The following is an 18281-nucleotide window of genomic DNA, read 5'->3' on the forward strand; positions in this document are numbered from 1 at the left end:
TCTTCACCTTTCCTAGTCCTGTTTCAATACACTTTCGCTACTCAATCTCGCTTACATCACACATATACCTACATACGTTTTACAGTTCAACTTCAACATTTGATTTGAAAAATTAAAGTATCGAAGCTTCCTCAAATCCCTTCGTTGCCGCGATACGTGCTTCAATTTCCGGCTCACTGTTGAAAGGAGTGTGCTTGTGTCTCTAATTCAATCATTTACGATGCAAAATTTATAAAATGAAGCAAATTACCCACCACATAATCGGTTTTACTTTGGCGCTACTTATAAATTACACGATCCAGTTCTTATTCTTCGTGTTATTGTGCAGCGACTCATCGTATTGTTACTTGTTCCCCTAAAATGGACCACGAATTTGTCGACAAGGCCGTCGAGGTGCTCAAAAACCGCCTCTACTTCGCCGTTTCCAAGTTCTCCAGTTACAAGCGTCTCAAGAGCACCAAGAGCCTCAACTTTGTCTGTTTTGACGAGGAGTTCAGATACCGCAACTTCTTCCAGGACTTCGGGCCCCTCAACATCTCCTGTCTGTACAAGTACTGCTGCAAGATGACGAAACTGCTGCAGAACTTCAGAGGAAAGAAGAAGATCGTGCACTACACCAGCCACGACCCGAACCGGAAGGCCAACGCGGCGTACCTCATCGGCTGCTTTGCTGTTATTTGCATAAAAATGGAACCTTTCGAAGTTTACAAAATTCTCATGATTACGGAACCGTACAAGTAATTTTTAAAGTAGGGGTTTGTAGAGGTTTTGTCGTAGGCAGTTTGTAGATGCTCTCCAGCGCACTTCGACACACACCATCAGGCTTTTTGACTGCTTCTCGGCAGTCGGCAAAGCCACGCTGTACAACATGTTCGATTTCACGGATTTCAACAATCAGGAATACGACGTTTGCGACCAGGTGGAAAAGGGAAATATGAACTGGATCATTCCAAGGAAGTTTCTAGGTTTCTTGGGACCGACGGAACCCAGGATCGGCGTTGGACACACCCCCAGCTTCTATTTAGAGTACTTTTTGCAACACGATATCAAAACCGTGATTCGTCTCAATGACAAACATTACGATTCCTCAGTGTAAAAGCGAAACTAAAGGTGACGTTCCAATTTGATGGAGGTGTTTCAGGTTCACTCGCATCGGTATAGAACATCACGATTTGTTTTTCGACGATGGTACTGTTCCCTCGATGGAAATCCTTCATAACTTCTTGAGAATAACCGAAACTGCTCCAGCTGCAATCGCGGTACACTGTAAGGTAACAAAAACTAAATAACTGTAGTAACACTTGATCCCTTTTTCTAAATATTCACTAATCTCAAAGGCTGGATTGGGGAGAACCGGGACCCTCATCGGCACCTACCTAATGAAGCATTACTGCATGACTGCGAAAGAGGCCATCGCGTGGCTCAGGATGTGTCGTCCTGGATCAGTAACCGGAGCCCAACAATCGTACTTAGAGGAACACGAAGGCTGGTTGTGGAGATCGGGTAGCGAATACAGACTACGACATTATGGAGACGAAGGCAGAATGCCCCAACACAAGTATGGAATATACAGTAAACAGTGGCCGATTGATCGCAACAGGATTATCAACGAGGCGAGGAAAAAACTACGGTTAAACGACTTCGATTTTCACGCTCGGGCGTTACGACAAATGGATGAAAAACAGTACCTCAAACATGTTTCGAAATTGCTGGCTTCGGTGCGGACTTTCGAAGCTGACAATTTAAAGGAGAAGGTTGGGAAGGTTCTAAGTACCATTCCGAAACATAAATTGTAAAAAAAAATAATAAACAAAATCTTGTGCAATATTTTAAATTATTAATATAAAATTTGATATGTTCATAAGTCCAAGTATCTTGATACAATTGTTCCGACATAAAAAAATATCAGTTAAATTTGAATTAATGTAATAGAAAATGGTGTTCCGCAATAAATTCACTTTGAAGAAAATCTGCCTAACTGAAACTAAACCTCCCCCCTCTAAAAAAAAAAAAATCAAATCATTGGTGCTTTCATATATTTAAGCGTTCATAATATACATATATTAAAAAATTAATATAATTAACAAACAAGTATAGTCTTATTACACAACTAATCTAAAATTTCATTTTAAACAATTAAACTTCCAGCCCTTCGTATGACACCCCATCCGCATCAGGCGTCTCCAATCTCGACCTCAAATGCTCCAAAGTATTATTAAAATGCTTCGTGATCTGTTCAGTCTCATCCGAATTCTCCAGATTCGGCAACTCTTCCTTAATCTTCCCGATAACCTGATTCAGAATCTGCACGCTCACTTGATCGTTCCCCTTCTCAAAGAAATAAATGTAGTGATTCAAGAGCTCAACAAACAACTGCACTTGAACACTGACGTCCATGCACTGCTTTGCTATCCTCAGGCCTTTTTTCAAACACTCCACCACCCTTTTGCCGTCGTGGGTCTCCTCTCGGTTACTAGCTAGACTCTTCCCACTCCAGAAGAGATGCGAACAGGTGGCGACACCTCTGCACTGATCGGGTTTTTTCAGTAGTTTGCTGGCCGCTAAAGCGCACTGCGTTCTCAACGGGTCGGAATTTTCCTCTGAGAAACAACTGATTTGCTCCAGGGTGCCCACGATTAGCGTAATGGCGGCCAACTGTGCCTTCGAATCGGATATTTCGTCTTCGTACAACGAAAACGCTTGAGACATGAACTCGTAGGCTACGGTTTCGTGATTCTCGAAACCGATCTGATCGATAGCGAGAGCCCCTTGAAGAAAAAGTCTCAGAGGGAGCTCAGCCAGTTCTGCTTTGACCAAAGCCGTGATCGTCGAGTGGCAGAACTGGAAGATCTTTTGACATTTCTTTTCCCATTTTTCGTCTTTTAGCTCTTTGTATTTGTAGGCGAGTAGGTAAGCTTGGAAGAGGAGCGGCGGGAGAGTGTATTTCATGCGTTGGGGGCCGCCGCCTCCTAAAATCTATTAAAAAAAAAAACAATGCTATACATTTAACAGAACAAAAAGCGGCTCTCAAATCAATTTAACCACAAATTTAGAATTAAACGATTCCAAACGGGTTTTTCAGAAGAAAATTTTTAAATACCAACCTTCCGCGCCGCTGTGAGAATCAGGTACTGGTCATCTGCCACATTCGAACGCAACTGATGAATAAACCTCGCCAGAAGACACTGTTCTTCAGCCAACTCCTCCAAATCGACCTCACCAAGTGGCTGCTCTTCTTTATCGTTAACTAAAGGACTTAGAAGATTCAAAGCCTGCTCAGTCTCCTCTTGAGTCGGAATAACAGTCTCATTATCAAGCGCGTTATTTAATATATAAATACTCAACAATTTCCGTCCTGTGTAGTCCAAATGCTGCATCAACCCAGCATAGTGTTTTAGCTTCAGTATAATCAACAAATTATTATAATTATCAAGGGGTATTTTCAACAACTTTTGTAGTTCTTTGGAAACTAAAGAACTAGATTCGAGATGTTCAAGACCTAAACGTTGGAAAACCTCAACACTCGTTAACATAACTTTGTCTATGTAATCGATTCGATCGGGATAACATTTCAAGGCTAAATTAACCAAAGCGACTTGGAGGGCTATCATGTCCTCAGGTGGCAAGTACTGACGTGTCGTTATGATCGAGGCCACTTGGTCGGAAAATACTTCAAAGAGTTGGACCTGTTGCAAAATAGTGGCTCCTACAAAAGTTTTGTTTTAACCTGGTGAATTTTCTCTAGGAGAGATGTACCTTCGCCCCCTTGAGTATCCGCCCGTTGACTAAATGACGCTAAGCGTTCCATTAAACTGATGACTATATTTTTTACATTGACACCTGCCTCTAGTTCAGCGCACGATTTTAAAAAGGGGTTTAAGGTCTTGATGTGAAATTCGTCAGGGAATACTTGGATAATGCATTCCATTAAGTATTCTTGAGCAATGGCGTCTCGACAACTAACAACCTATATTTTGTAAAAGACACCGCTATTAGTTTTCGTTCCACAATATTTCCTTTATAAAAAGAAAACTAATTCTTTAACCGCTTCAAATTCGAGTATTCTACCCGGATTAAACGTTATGCAATTTCAATTAATCAAAACCCAGCAGACATGTCCGCAACCGTCAAAAAAAAATACCTGTTCTAGAATTCCCGGCAGAACCAACTTCTGATACTTTTCAAGCGTAACAGACTCCAATTGGCTCAGTCTAACTAAGTTCGTCCCGACCAAAATTTTCAGTTCCTCTCTTTCCCTCTCTCGGTGCTGCCTCTCTCTCGAATGACCTTGGTGTTGCATTCTCACCCACAACTTATTCATTTCGGCAAAATTCATCAGCACAAAATCAACTGAATCCTTGACTGTGCCTTCAGGAGTGTCCACGTCTGTGTCGGCTGCGTCTGGCAGTACATTCCTCGTACACTGCAGGAGATAATTGCGAAGAAAAAGTCCCCGTAATGGGTGCTGCACCCCTACAAAAATCCCAATTCTGATGTTGGGTTTAATTCATAAGTCAAACACAAACCTCGACACATTTCCACCAGATCTTTCAACAAATCTCGCCTCAGAGCGTAATTTGTTTTGATGTAGACCAAACCGACAGTGATGAGTAAATACAATCTGGGCACAATATTGCCAGCATATTGCACCAGTTCATACAAGTCTGTGACTTTGCGACCCTTTTGGAACTCATCAAGGAGGTACAGTTCTAAATGTCTCAGCTCGTCTGTGATGGCCATATCTGGAAAAGAAGCATGTTATACACATGTTTCCAGTGAGTTCTTCATAATTCAAGGACACATACTTATCAATTTGGGTAGGCGTTTTTTTTGTCATTCACCCACATGCAGACATATTATTTTTTGCACATTTTAGACAGGATTCATCCAGCCAAAATTTGAAATGACGTCATCAAATTTTGGTTCTTGTATGATTAATTTCAATTTACACATACATAAACTGCATAGTAAAGCAACAAAAAAAGTCTCTGGAAGTTCACATTTCAAATAAGCAAATAACCAACACACAGCTGTCATGACTGTGTTATTAATTAAATGTAGTCATGTGTGTGTAAACTTAAATTAACCTTATTATACCTACAAAGCTCGTAGTAACTCTTGGGTGATAGTAGAGACGTCCGCAATTCGGCAAGCATGGCACTTGCGTTCTTTAAAGCGTCCATTAGCTTATTCTTGTCGAGGGCCCTCTTCATGTGAAAAGCTTGCGCTTTGACCACCCCTAACGCATCTTGGAGATACTTCTCCTGATCTTCCACGGGGGATATCTGGGGCGGAGTGGTGGGCTAGAAATTCAAATGTTGCCATACATACAAGGAAAGATCAAAAGATAGGTTATATTTATGTAATGCGCTGTTTACCGTTTGGAGAGGGAAAAATTTGAAATGATTTGTGTCCCAAACAGGGATGGATCTACGGGCCTTCATTACGGGACCAGCGTGAGGATTTAATGACGCGTTTATAAAAAAAAATGCAAAAACTTACCATTTTGATAGGCATTAACACCAAACCTCCTCTTGGTGATTAATTTGTCAGTGGTCGTGCCAACATGACGGGTAGAAAGAGACTAAATTAGGGAATGTCATTTATTGTGATAAATGAGTAATTTCGGTGATAAATGTAGGTAAATACAGAGTTTGGGTGTTTAGGCGTGGTGAAAGCTCTTTGCGATACGTGGCGTGAAATACGGGTATGTCGATTTATATTTGTTGATGATGTCAGATTGGTGAATTGGCCCTACTGTTTGATTTGCAACAGGGGCGGCGTCAGGCCAAATATACGCCCTGAACTAGCCGCGAAAACCTGAATTTGCAAACCCTCAATGTTTCCATATCAGCACGCAGTACGGTAGTTTCAGACAGTAGTATTTCACAGAAATAAAAAAAAATAAACAGTGCAGTTAATAACTGCAAATTTATCTTTGCTAGCTTTATTCCCCAAATAAATATAAAAAATGGCAAAGAAAATAGACTATGATCGTCTTGGAAGTTTTAGAATTTACGTCACCACTCACCAATCGACAATGAATGCAAATTTAAAGTTTTTTAATTTATGGAACTAGTCGGACATTTGTGAAATCTGGTTAGAGCCGCCCCTGCGTTTTGTTTTGACAGAACGAGGCTAGGGAATGTTTTGTCGATAAGGTTATGTCACATTTTGGGCGTTAATTCGGGTAACCCCCTAGTATATAGTAACTCTCAGCCGAAATTGATTTATCAGTTATCTAATCTATTTTATTTCTAGACTGATAATGGATTCGTGTGAACCAACAGATGATACTTTGTTCTTAACTATTCTGTACGGAAACGAAGAGGTGTCTGTGGAGCTCCCAAAACACAATACAGTCTGTAAGTGTTTCATTAAACATTAGATTTAGTGGTGAGACTGGGTTTTAAAGGGGACCTCAAAGTTGAGATTTTTGAAAAATTGAATATTCCACCCTCGAAACAAATAATTGACTGTTGGTATGCAAGACCTGAGGAGGATAACGACATTTTGGGGAAGTGCTGTGAGTCTGGAACCAGTTTTCTGGTTGTTTATGATTCCGATAAAATGGAAACGGAGTGCGGAGGATCCGAGGATGTTGCTGTGACTGAGGAGGAAAATAATTTCAGAGGTACATTCAGCATAACTTTTGTTTGTAAACTGCTTAAGCTAATTTTTTGTAGAGTTGGAAAGTTGTGCTGCAATGGATTTTATTGAATATTTTTCAAATAATTTCGACGATAGAGGGATACTGTTTCACGTATGCCGGTTAGAAGATGCAATCTCACAAGCATGTTTCACGTCCTTGGAAAATGTGAGACCCAAACATGCACTTTTTTCCGAAAATTAATTTCACTTTGTAGCGAAAAATTCTACTTCTGTATCTGCACAACAAAAACGACAAGTTTTCGAAAATTTTCGGCGAAAATTTGGGCCGTCCAGAAGTCAAGGAAATCGTCAACGAGCGTTTTTTTCTCCTAGGTTGGGATCTCGAGAACGACGAATGCCACCCAGCTTTAACCGAAGCCTTAAACAGTCGTGCCGAACTATCAACACTCGTCAATTTCGTGGAAAAGAAAATCTGTGCTGCCTTATTGATAGTGCCTATTAAGAATTCGTTCAGTTTATTTTCGTGCATGAAAAGCAAAGTGTCGAAGAAGGATTTTTTAGAGACACTGAAAAAGGCTGAAGAGTTTTTGGTTGTGGAAAACGAAATCGAGAAGGACTTGGAGAACGCAGAGCAATCAGTTAATGATATTGGGTATTTGTGATTTTTTGGTGACTTGCAAATATATAGCTGGATTTTGTTCAGGTCCAACAACTACCAACAGATTATGTTGGACTTGCTTGGAGACCGCGACTACGATAGTTTTGATCACTTTGAATTCGAACAACTGAAGGACAAGATTGGATATGCGCTGTATGGACCTCCAGAGACGGAAACGGGATACAGCGAGAAACAGAAGAAGAAAATCGAGTTCTTATTTGAAATTATTATTAAGCAGAATAGTAAGCGAATTTGACAATCATACAAAAACTCCCTACCTTTCTCCTTTCTAGATCAATTCACAAAATGGAAAGATCGCGTCGTCGTGTCCTTCATCTACAACTGCACTGAGCCCCTCCCCAGCGAGAAACAAAAGCGTTCCAAGAAATTCAAAGACTACAATCCAACCACTGACCTCACCCCTATACCGCTGTTCGTTCTGCGCAAGTGCAAAAACAGCGAAAATCCCTGTCGCATCATAATCGACGACAGCGGCCGCGTCTACAAGACCTGGAGCGCCTACCTAGCCAGAAACAAACTGCCTGAATGCGAGATGATTCTTCCTTTGAACGGCCGCTACCAGGCGGACGAGAACGGAAACGTTATTCTGGAGCGCCACCTGTCGCCGACTTGCGGCATAGACCATAAGATCTTGCAAGGGGCCGACATGGCAAACACAGCCGCCGGTTTGGTTTCTGGAGGCATCTTCATAGCCGCTGCCATTCCTACGATAACTGTGGCTCCGGTGGCTCTGATTGCAGCGGGAGCCACGGGAATCGGAGTAGGGTTGTATTCGTTGGGGCGGAGTGCGTATACTTTGTACGACAGGAACAGGCATAAAGAGGTAACTGTTTGCGAAATATTGAGATGTTGTGGGATTCACGGACATGTTTTAGACGCTGAGTTTCGGCAATTCTGAAGCTAGAGGGGCGTACTTGAACATTGTGGCTGGGTCGTTGGGGTTTGTTGGAGCGGGAGCCAATATGGCGGTGTCGCAGTTGGCAACAAGAGGGTTCAATATTGGACAGGTAAGTGCTATTTACGCAGGTATTACGGAAATCGGACACTTATTTTGGGACAGGGCGCCACCGCAGCCGTCAATGTTATAAACGTGGCCAACATGTCCGCGAGCGGTATAAATGTGGTCAACTCCAGCTACGACGTCTTCGATCAGTGGTGGAACGAGAACCAAGCGCCCTCTTTCCTCACCATAGTCCAACTAAGCTCTTCCATCCTCTTCTTCGGGCATGCAGTCTACAACTTCAAGCTCGCCGGAACCATGATCGAGGAATCGCAAGCGCGCACCCTCCGCGACTACCACGACTCTCTGCGTAGCAACAGACACCGCAAGACCTTCAACAAAATGATGAAGGAGACCATCCGTCAGAACAACGGCGACGTAGCCCGAGGCCAAGCCGAGGTCATTAAAACCATCGTCAGTCTCCAGAACAAGGACGAAGTGTTCGCCACTCTGACGCGTCTGAACAAGCAAATGAACAAAAACGACGTGAAGTTCTCGGCTGACAACGGAAATATTAAGTTGAACGGCGTGAATATAGATATGGGGAAGTTTGGAGCGATGGACAACACCGAAGCGGCGACGTTTTTGAAGACTTTGCCGAACACACCCGAGCCGTCACCGAACGAAGTTCGGATGATGAGTTCCAAGTTGCAGGTGTCGTTCCGAGGGGTGAACCCCACGGAAATCGCTGGGATGGCGTTCAGCCTGTTCAAGATCTTCAGCAACACGGATGAGAATATCAAAGAGAAGATAATCAACGCTGTCGCGTATATTGTGATGGAGCTGCTAGGGAGGTCACCCGGGTGTTTCAGGGAATTGGATAAGATGTTTCCAGGTAGCGATAAGTTCATGCGGTTGTTTTCTATGGTGAACGGGTACTTCCAAGATTTGGTCAACAAAGTGGAAGAGCAGTACCAGAAGTGGTTAGCGACGAAAGATCCTGAGTACGAGGCGCCGATTTTTGTACAACTGGCTCTAGAATATTCGAAGCGAGTGATCCAGATTTTCGATTACGTGGCCGAGGCGTACTTCATTGGAAACAATTTGACGGAAGCCGGGGTGAAGGAGTTGATTAAGCATTTTTACACGTGGTTTGCGAAACAAGCGGTGGAGTACGATGAGGCTATGAAGAGGAAACAGGAGAGGGCGATTCATAGTGGGTCGCCGGGAAGGAAAAAGCGTTGCCCGGATTGTGGAGGCGTTTGTTATTATTAAGAGAAATTTGCACAAAGTAAACCCATATTTATGCCATTTTGTACTGAATTTTATTTATGGTTAAGTGATAAAGTACCAAAACATATCAGAGTTTGTGCATCGAGATAGAGTACATATTTTGAAAAATTATCCATAGTGAACGTATTTTTGTAACACTGTAGTATTAGTAAATTGGTGCTAACACGAGGGGCTTTCTAAAGTTGGTTATTTTCCAGAAACGCTAGTCTAAGGATCATGTGATTATGTTTTTTATAATTTATTTTTAAGTTGTAAATGATTTAATATATGTGTATAGTATATATGAAGTTGTAGTTTTCGCCAGAGTAAAAACTCGCCCAGGTTGCGAGAGAAGGCTTAATAAAATAGTTGTAACATATACTTTTTATTTCGGTCTTTCCTTTTACGACGCACTGTAATTTGCATTTGTAACATCAAATATGAATATTTCCATTTTTACTTCCCGAGCGTAAACGAAGAAATAGGTATCCCGTTTCCGTCTGTCTGTCTGTCTGCCGTCCCGGATTTTTATTAGACAGGTAGTCTCCGAAAGTAAAAATTTTGTATTTATATTAGGTATATCTTGTAGATGGTAAAACGCTAATCAAAATTTGTCTAATTATCCCCACCACTAATGTGATGACGTCACTTCAAAATTATACATAGTAATTGGGTTTTAAATTGTATCAAATAACATAGTCTTACACATTTAGTTTATGACTCCGAATTAAGATTTTACCCTAAATGTCCAGATTTTTGAAAAAAAAATCAAAATTAAGAAATATTTTGACATTTAATTTGGAATCTACAAAACCGAATGCTTTGAAATCTTGCAGATGGTTTACAGTTATGATAAGCATGATAAAATTTTAATCACAATCTATTTACTTATTCCCTCCAAACAATTAATGACGTCAGCTCAAAAGTTTGCCGAATCAATCCTATCTAAAATGTACAAAATATGATGAGTGTGTAATTGTGATTTATTATTCCATTAATATTTTTTGGATTTGCATATACAGCGTGACCCAAAATAATTAATGAATGCGTAAATTTATTTTATTCATTGAATCAGGAACTACAGAACCAAATGCTTTGAAATCTTGGAGATGTTGTGAAGTTATAATAGGCATGGAAAATTTTTGATCAAAATGTATTTGCTCATCCCCCCTAAAAATTTTTTGACGCCACCCCAGAATTTTACTGAAAAAAATGTGCTATCTGAAATGTGTAAAGAATGATGTGTCTATACTTGTGACAGTGAGTATAGATACATAGTCACTGCTTGTGATTTACCACTGCATTAATATTTTTTAGATTTGCTTATACGGGGTGTCTGAAAAAAAAAATGACCGAGTCAATTTATTTTATTGATTAAATCAAGAATTGCAAAACTGAAAATTTTGAAATCTTGTAGACGTTTTAAAGTCATTGTAAGGATGGTAAATTATTAATCAAAATAAATCTGTTTATTTCCCCCAAAAAATTGATGACGCTTTCTCAAATTTTGCCGAATAAATTTTAAAATGTGCAAAATATGATGAGTTTTTACTTGTGATTCATCATAGCATTCATATTTTTTATTGCTCATATTAAGAACGAGTCACCCCATTTTCCCGAAAATGTGAAAATTCAAACGTCTTTATTTAATAAAAATTATAATATGATATTCAGAACATTTTTTCGATTACTAGTTTATTGTTTTGATTCTGTGTTTTGCGAGGACGAACTCATTCAAATCAAACTAATTTCTACGTGATATTCTTCCGATGTATACACTTTCAAGTTGTTTTTTTTTACGAGGATAACCTAAGGACGTACAGTAATGGAGTCCATTGCTCAATTTGGTACTTTGAAATTTTCTCGATATTTCATAAGGCCGTAACTGGGGATACTCCCCTAGATCTAGACAAGTTATAATTAACCAAATGTGAATTACAGCATCCAAAAACCAAATAAAATGTAGTGTTTTATTCAATAAACGGAAGTCAGAGCAATAAAAAAGTCTAGACCGTCGGCATTGTTATCCGGTTATTGCAATTCGTAGAAAACATGTTTTAATTTGGTTTGTGTTACACCGTCATGTCTACGGGTTGACAAGTGTAATGGCTATTTGTCGTAAATTACAAGCACTATACAAAGTGTTCATTTTATCTGTTCACGCCTGACAATTTTTGCATAGGCAACATATTAGACACCCCAGATACGACTTCGTCCAATTTAATTTTTTTTTTTTAATAAGCAATCATAGCAATCACATAAGAAAAATGACAAAGATGTTAATGCCAAATAATGACAAAATTGGGAAAATTAATACTCAATTTATTTTAAAATGCGAAAAAAACATAATAGGCATGCAGTCGTTACGTTTCCAACAGCGAGGGAAGTACTGTCTCAACTCTTTAGACCAATTTTTATTAAAAAGTTACAAAAGTACACACTGAAACACATGTCAAAAGAACAAACAGTTTGGTAACGCGAACAAAATAATTTAAAAACAAGCAATATAAAAATACACAGTAAGTAAAAATCTACACGTTTACGAAGACGTCATTAATTTCCTTAACCATTCTAATAAGGTTAAGAGTTCTTTGAATTGTCTCTTGTGGCAAGGTGGCAACTTTAAACCACAAGCCATTCTCGGGACGGCAGTTTTCCATTGGTTGCAAGTAAAAAACTTGCTCGTATAATTTAACAACAGACGGACTACAATAATGATCCAAGTTAATTTACAATATGTACTAAAAATAAAAAATACCATTTATCCACATACAACTGGCACAATCTAATAGGACACCGAGAAGGATTGTCCTGATTGCTTTGCAAGATATATGTGTTCTTGTAAAGGCAACTGGGACCTGGAACTAATTAATAACTGAAGCAAAACAAGAACAAAATAGGACTAACCATATCTGAAACAACAAGCGACTATAATGCTGTTCGGAGGGCGTCCGCATTTATAACCTGACGTCAGTTCCTGGTTCACTTGTTTGAGAGACAAACCCAAATGATTCTGTACGCTCTAAAATTTTAAAACGATAAGCACCGCCGAAAAATTAAATTTTTTTACCGTTAGGTAACAAGTCTTGGTGAAAATATAAATTAGAGTATTGATCAATACTTGCGGTGAACAGTCACCAAGTTGCTTGGTGTCCCATAAATGATTCTCTTCTATAGTCGTCGCGAGGAATGTATGTGGTATTTGAAACGTTAAAGCAACTTTATCTAAGCTCTTTCGAAAATCTTCGAACCCTCGATCACAAAATATGTTCGTGTTTCTGCCATTTTCAATCAGGTACTTTTGAATCCCCAAACACAGATAGTAAATCGTGTCCGGGGCAAATTTCTCTCCGTCGGGTTTTTTAATACTTTGCACAAACCCGGCCAAAGAGCTGTTCAACTCCTCGAGAGTCATCTGCAAGGCGTTAGTTTGCGCGCTGTGCTGACAAGTCAACCAATAAGCGAACGTATTAATCCCAAAAGTGCACTAAAGCAAAAAAGAAAGAGTTTTCAAGGAAAAAACACAAACACGACGCAGGTACCTCGAATAAACTACTAGCATTGTTTTCAGGAGGTAGTTCTATGAAGGCGCTTTCGTCTAATTGAAAATCGAAAGACACGGACTGGAAGTCGTTTATGTCATTCTGGATGAAAATGCATTCGATTTCTGGGTTATTGACGTTGGATTTTGTTACGTTGATGTTTCCAGTTTGTTGGGGTGCAGGTGGACAAGGAACCTTTTTTGGTCTTCCTCGCTCTACAATAGTCAAAAGTTAGGAAAAATCAAGAGTAAGACAAAGAGAGGAAACTTCGTGGGGGTTCTTTCCGGGAATAGGTTTGGATATTTTTACCCCTCGTTGCAGTACACGGCGGGGTGACGTTTACGAACAGTTTGTTTTGGGTTGTGCTTGCTGCGGGGACGATTTTCATATAGTCTAAAAGAATTACAACATAATTTCAACTTTTTATTTTATGATAAAAGCATAAATTTTACCCACCTTTCAAATACAAACTGACGTTCTGGTTGCCCGTCGTATTCAACCTAAACTTATATAAACATCTAAAAGAACAAAAATTGCACATGCTGCTGTCGGACATCGGAAACGTAAACATCTGCGCCTTACTTCCGAGACACTGATCACATCTCGCACTATAACCCAAAAGTTATCTTTTATCGGAGTCCAAAAGCACTTACATTAACCATTGCTCGATGAACTGGTGCAAACCCAAACACTTCAAGCTACAAAAACTAGTAACTCTCTTGTCACAGTGCTTACGAATCATATCAAAATTTGATTTCTTCATACTGCATTTGCCACAATCCACAGGCACTTTGGTGGCATTTATATACAATTTTCGACACGTGTTCGAACAAAAATAGTAGAGAGTGAAGGTGTCGAAAAGTGGGTAGCCACTCTCTAGGTTTAAGTTAATATAAGTACTGCAGTAGCTACAAGCTTTTGCGCTGATGCAGTTTTCAGAAACGAATTTTTGGAAGCACTGGTTGCTGCAGAAGAAGCTCTCGGGATCGAAATAGAGAGAAGCGTATTTAATGCAAGGGGAACACAAAGTGTTGCACTTCTTGCAGCATCGAATTTCTGTGGGATTCCTGTCCAGAAGATCGAAATTGTGTTTGCATTTCGGGCTACAGAACTTTTTGTTATTGTCTAGAATTTGCATTTTTTTGTTTTGCAGACAAAAGCAGCACATTTCATGGTGGTTTTGTTCGGAATTAAGACACATACTAGAGCAGAATTGCCTGATATCAGTTCCGAAGGAAATACAATACTTTCCTAGCGAGTCTGGAGGAATTTCAACTGCGCAATGAACACAGAGAGAGCAGAGTTCGATTTGACGCTCAACTACAAATTTACAAATCAGTGTTTTTTTACATAACGCTGTTAACCGGTCCGCGGATTTGTTAAAAATAAGATAGATTTTGTGCACATATTTGACAAATATACTAAATTAACTTTTGCAGAACACGGCACCACAACTGAAAGGTGGTCAAATTTGGCAGTTACGCAAACCGGTTATAAACATTTATCGTGCTTGAAGTGTGTATTACGTAGACATAATTCATTGCAGAAGTCCATTGCCTGCCATGTTACGCCGTAGTTGTTGTCAAGCTTGCTCTTACAAACTGAACAAACTCTTGAAGAAGTTGTGACCACTCTGGTGAAGTTTCGTACAGAGATTGTGTGAAACCAGTTTTCGTAAAAATTAGGATTTTCTCTTTTGAAATTGTCGAGACAGTTAGAATAACAAATATAGAATATGTTATTGTTGTTATTAATCCTGTATTGAACTTTGCGTTTCTTGAAAAATTTAAGTTTTTTCAGAGATTGATTTGTAACGATGATATACTTACAGTCTGGCACTGAAAACAAGTTTGAAGTTCATAGGGCTCACATTTGGTTATCATGTTAGTAACTGAAGAATTTGCAGTACTAGTACTAGCCATGATTCTGAAATGAAGATCTGAAAATCTTGATTCGGTTTTGGTGGAGGTGCCGGGTACTGAGAACTACCAAGTACTCGATCTCTACATTTTAAATGAGATAAGCAACGAAAAGCAGTTGTATTCGTATTTTTTACATCCAATTTATTCTAAAACACTACTTTTACTGGAGAATTTTTACTTCGAAAATTGGCATCACTGTGTGAGAAAATATGGCGCTTCAGAGAGAGAAACATAACCCCATTTTTTAATATACTTCGTCGTATCAATGATTAAAACAATTAAAACAATCAAAACCTCACACATGAATTTCAATTTTCAGCTATATCTCATTTATTTCATATTTCGAACCGTTTTGAAAATAATTATTTTTTACGGAAATAATCGACTCAGAACACGTTTCCACAGTAAATAAATTAATAAATTAAAATTGTGCCTTTAATTTGTGTTTCTCAAAAATGAAATTTCCATCGTGACAATTATATCCATTCAAATACGTAAAACGAGTAGGTGCCATGTTGTTTAAAACAGAATCACCTAACGTAGTAGAAATATTAAACACATTACTCACCTAGCGTGTACGATTAAGTTTCGAAAGAAGAATCAACGTTGCGAAATGTTGTATAATTGCGGGTGTAACAGTTACTTTAATAAAAAAAACCGGTTTAACCGTAAAATATCTTCTTAAAATTCTTCTTCTGGGCGGACGCACGCGCTCTGAAAACCGTTACTTAGGTGAGATACGTCTATACGAGCATAGAGGACGTTACTGTAAATTTGACAACGCCCTCTATACAACAGTTACGATATTTGGAGAAATATTCAAAGATAGAATGTTTTCGACTTAATAATACTCACATTAAAAGGGAAACGGTGTGTTGAGAATTTTTATAAATTAAACTTCTACTGTCGTTGTTTGTGTGCTGAAATGCATTTGCAGTGTGCCCATGTTGTCACTTTATTTGTCATTTATGTTTTGTAAGGTATAATACAGATGGCACTACTAGCGTGAGATGTCATTTCAATAAAGCGCCAGTGGTGGGGCAAGCAAAAAGTGACGCCGCAAAAGTGCAGTTTTGAGTGTTACATGCATAAGTAGAATAATAAACTGACTAGTTGTTTTTGGAATTGATACTTTTTACTAATTACAGTTTATTATGCCCGTATATTATTCAAAATAGTGTATTAAAAACATATTTTATAAGGCCCATTATTATCACAAGAGTCCAAATTTGTAAAACAGTGTGACGGTGACTTTATAAAACAAGTTTTTTTATACTGTTTTTCTATCGCGAAAATTGAAAGTATTGTTTAAAAAATTTCAAAATAAATGTAGTTATTTTGACAACCGTAGATGGCATTCACGCAAGTTACTGTCTAGAGTCCCTATATATAGGGAGAATCAGACTATTACTCCTGCGGTTGACTCACCGAGTTCCGACAAATGTCAAGTTTGTGTTGGTTGTGTTCTCACTTCCCGCCTCGTTCTGGGTGTTTTGAACAGCTCAGTAGGTTTGCATCTTAAATCAGGTTTGCGAGTTGGTTGTCATAGGCAATTTCTTACGTGAAAAATATCTATTGTGTCAAATTTGAATAGACCTGTTGCACGACTATAAGATGGTCGCTGATTCAGTACTACCAATCAAGTGAAAAACACGATAATATTTTTCCGCACTCCAATTTAAGTTGGCAACAATTAATCTGTTAAATTACGCATCACATTTGATTGGTGGATTTCCTGGCGCCAAATTTAAAATGTGGAAAAATCAGCCCAAATGATTCAAGGCTATCAACCTAAATTAGAATGCGGATAAATATTATCAGAGATAATTATGACACAAATTTACTAACTAAATTAATAAATACTGAAAATTACTATTTTAGCATGTCCAATGTGTTTGTAGACGTTGTAATTTTGGGGGGCACGTGCCCTTGTGCCCCCCGGCACCAGCCGCTCCTGTAGTTAACTATACCAGAGAACATGTTCTCTGACTATACTGTGTGTGGATATTTATTATTTATTTTTATCCTAGTTATTTTTCATGCAACCAGTAATACACTATTGCTGTGTCGGTGCGGTCATGTTCTACAAAACAAATAAGATTGTGTATATTTGGCAAATGAAAAAATGCTAATTCAACAAGCCATGTGTATATCATGGTGTATACTACATATATTGTCTTTGCCATTTCTATTGAAGCACCACCTGTTGATTTTGCTTAAAATTTAGCAATTGGTGACAGCTTTCGGTTAATTGACAACGGCTTTTAGTTAGAAAATTGTCTGAATATGAAAGTTGCCAAATTTACGATTAACAAGTGGTGTTTCAATAGAAATGGCAAAGACAGTATATGCAGCTGGAAAGTTTTATACTTCGCAAAAAATATGAAGAAAAGATTGGCTGAGTGAAGTCTGAAGTATTCTAATAGGTACATTCTGGCATTTAATTTTTGTTTTGTCACTGTTTAAAAGACGAACAAATGGGTTTCATTCATAAGTATTGACCAAATTTGAATACAAATTTCGCGTTAAATTGAATAATTTGAATTAAAAAAAAAATCAAATCAAGAAAATCGTTAAACATAGGCAACGATGTGCAAGTTTAGTTCTTTTCTGGTAGTTGGTAGCTCTCCTAGGGAATTTCTGGGTAGTAGCTAGTGAGAGGGTTGGTGTAGCTAATTCTTGCGTTTTTTCCAAGCGGAAATATGCCAATTTTCGACTGCTCACAGTTCATGTTAGGTTTTTAATCGTTAACTAGTTCTAACACAATTTAACAGTCCTAAGATTGTTCAGATACGGCACTTGCTAGGAGATTTCATGAAATTAACTTAGTCAGGACTCATCCTTGGTTTATCAAATTATGAACAAGGTTTCTGGATGCTTATACTTAAGTGATACATTATAATAACACTTCTTAATTCCTCACATAAGATTGCTAATAGTTGATTTACGGCAGTTAAATCAACCTAACGTTGTCCTACTCTGCCAAAAGGACCGTGGAAAGTGCGGTAGAATTCATGATATCGTGGACTGAGGTACGAAAGGATTAAAAATTTTTCCCTTAGGCAGTTATCATCGTTATCATCGAGATATATTTATTTCTCGCGACGTTGGAAATTACACCTCCGAGGAGTATTTCTCGCGAGGCTGGATGCATTTTGTGTTTATTTATCATGTGTTTGTTTTGGATAAGCTGGGGACAGTGCACGATATAAACTCTCAAAGCTATAATTGTTTTGAGTAACCAATCACACAATAATGGTATAATTTAACGTCATGTAAATTATTTGTTTGAATCGTTGATAAAGTGTGGCATA

At 38.7% G+C, this 18281-nt stretch overlaps 4 protein-coding genes across 8 annotated transcripts; 2 read left to right on the forward strand and 2 right to left on the reverse strand.

The window, feature by feature from the left end:
- The first annotated feature begins 36 nt into the window (after window positions 1-36).
- Window positions 37-1969, forward strand: LOC135124569 (dual specificity protein phosphatase CDC14B-like). Its single transcript, XM_064049742.1, has 4 exons — window positions 37-737; window positions 778-1092; window positions 1142-1271; window positions 1338-1969. Exons 1-4 carry the CDS (start codon window positions 361-363, stop codon window positions 1794-1796), a joined length of 1281 nt encoding a protein of 426 aa, XP_063905812.1. The 5' UTR covers window positions 37-360; the 3' UTR covers window positions 1797-1969.
- A 50-nt stretch (window positions 1970-2019) lies between these two features.
- On the reverse strand, window positions 2020-5622 carry LOC135124567 (vacuolar protein sorting-associated protein 35). Of its 2 annotated transcripts, none has more exons than XM_064049740.1 (7): window positions 5503-5622; window positions 5102-5303; window positions 4527-4742; window positions 4142-4473; window positions 3757-3967; window positions 3105-3706; window positions 2020-2976 (listed from the first exon to the last, which is right to left on the reverse strand). In XM_064049740.1, exons 1-7 carry the CDS (start codon window positions 5515-5517, stop codon window positions 2137-2139), a joined length of 2418 nt encoding a protein of 805 aa, XP_063905810.1. In that variant the 5' UTR covers window positions 5518-5622; the 3' UTR covers window positions 2020-2136. The 2 variants fall into 2 exon arrangements, with proteins under 2 accessions (XP_063905810.1, XP_063905809.1); XM_064049739.1 differs by lacking the exon at window positions 5503-5622 and adding an exon at window positions 5379-5477.
- LOC135124566 (uncharacterized) lies at window positions 5620-9882 on the forward strand. Of its 4 annotated transcripts, none has more exons than XM_064049735.1 (9): window positions 5620-5707; window positions 6262-6365; window positions 6416-6634; window positions 6687-6817; window positions 6867-7264; window positions 7316-7512; window positions 7564-8114; window positions 8167-8298; window positions 8352-9882. In XM_064049735.1, the coding sequence occupies exons 2-9, from the start codon at window positions 6269-6271 to the stop codon at window positions 9504-9506; spliced, it is 2880 nt and encodes a 959-aa protein (XP_063905805.1). In that variant the 5' UTR covers window positions 5620-5707; window positions 6262-6268; the 3' UTR covers window positions 9507-9882. The 4 variants fall into 4 exon arrangements, with proteins under 4 accessions (XP_063905805.1, XP_063905807.1, XP_063905804.1 ...); XM_064049737.1 differs by having other exon boundaries at window positions 5621-5637; XM_064049734.1 differs by lacking the exon at window positions 5620-5707 and adding an exon at window positions 6107-6208.
- Window positions 9883-11984: 2102 nt separating this feature from the next.
- LOC135124107 (uncharacterized) lies at window positions 11985-15948 on the reverse strand. The gene is made up of 12 exons (XM_064048979.1): window positions 15823-15948; window positions 15536-15681; window positions 14875-14971; window positions 14572-14821; window positions 13699-14365; window positions 13502-13653; window positions 13313-13438; window positions 13046-13260; window positions 12574-12990; window positions 12411-12525; window positions 12262-12361; window positions 11985-12209 (listed from the first exon to the last, which is right to left on the reverse strand). Exons 3-12 carry the CDS (start codon window positions 14965-14967, stop codon window positions 12035-12037), a joined length of 2310 nt encoding a protein of 769 aa, XP_063905049.1. The 5' UTR covers window positions 14968-14971; window positions 15536-15681; window positions 15823-15948; the 3' UTR covers window positions 11985-12034.
- Between the last annotated feature and the right edge of the window lie 2333 nt (window positions 15949-18281).

Source organism: Zophobas morio, unplaced genomic scaffold (genome assembly GCF_036711695.1).
Source record: "Zophobas morio isolate AGI-343-1 ecotype UQ-CSIRO unplaced genomic scaffold, CSIRO_AGI_Zmor_V1 ptg000007l, whole genome shotgun sequence".
In the NCBI taxonomy this organism is placed as follows: domain Eukaryota; kingdom Metazoa; phylum Arthropoda; class Insecta; order Coleoptera; family Tenebrionidae; genus Zophobas; species Zophobas morio.

What these genes read in the sequence shown, in the direction of transcription:
- LOC135124567 (XM_064049739.1), bottom strand. Translation starts at nt 5,444, where the DNA reads ATGAAGGCCCGTAGATCCATCCCTGTTTGGGACACAAATCATTTCAAA. An exon ending in AATTTTTCCCTCTCCAAACG is followed by an intron (nt 5,304 to 5,378) that starts GTAAACAGCGCA and finishes TTGAATTTCTAG; the next exon opens with CCCACCACTCCGCCCCAGAT. An exon ending in CAAGAGTTACTACGAGCTTT is followed by an intron (nt 4,743 to 5,101) that starts GTAGGTATAATA and finishes CTTCTTTTCCAG; the next exon opens with ATATGGCCATCACAGACGAG.
- LOC135124107 (XM_064048979.1), bottom strand. Translation starts at nt 14,967, where the DNA reads ATGGCTAGTACTAGTACTGCAAATTCTTCAGTTACTAACATGATAACC. An exon ending in CTTGTTTTCAGTGCCAGACT is followed by an intron (nt 14,822 to 14,874) that starts GTAAGTATATCA and finishes AAATTTTTCAAG; the next exon opens with AAACGCAAAGTTCAATACAG. An exon ending in CTGCAATGAATTATGTCTAC is followed by an intron (nt 14,366 to 14,571) that starts GTAATACACACT and finishes GTAAATTTGTAG; the next exon opens with TTGAGCGTCAAATCGAACTC.
- LOC135124569 (XM_064049742.1), top strand. Translation starts at nt 361, where the DNA reads ATGGACCACGAATTTGTCGACAAGGCCGTCGAGGTGCTCAAAAACCGC. An exon ending in AAACATTACGATTCCTCAGT is followed by an intron (nt 1,093 to 1,141) that starts GTAAAAGCGAAA and finishes GAGGTGTTTCAG; the next exon opens with GTTCACTCGCATCGGTATAG. An exon ending in CAATCGCGGTACACTGTAAG is followed by an intron (nt 1,272 to 1,337) that starts GTAACAAAAACT and finishes CTAATCTCAAAG; the next exon opens with GCTGGATTGGGGAGAACCGG.
- LOC135124566 (XM_064049735.1), top strand. Translation starts at nt 6,269, where the DNA reads ATGGATTCGTGTGAACCAACAGATGATACTTTGTTCTTAACTATTCTG. An exon ending in CCCAAAACACAATACAGTCT is followed by an intron (nt 6,366 to 6,415) that starts GTAAGTGTTTCA and finishes TGGGTTTTAAAG; the next exon opens with GGGACCTCAAAGTTGAGATT. An exon ending in GAGGGTTCAATATTGGACAG is followed by an intron (nt 8,299 to 8,351) that starts GTAAGTGCTATT and finishes ATTTTGGGACAG; the next exon opens with GGCGCCACCGCAGCCGTCAA.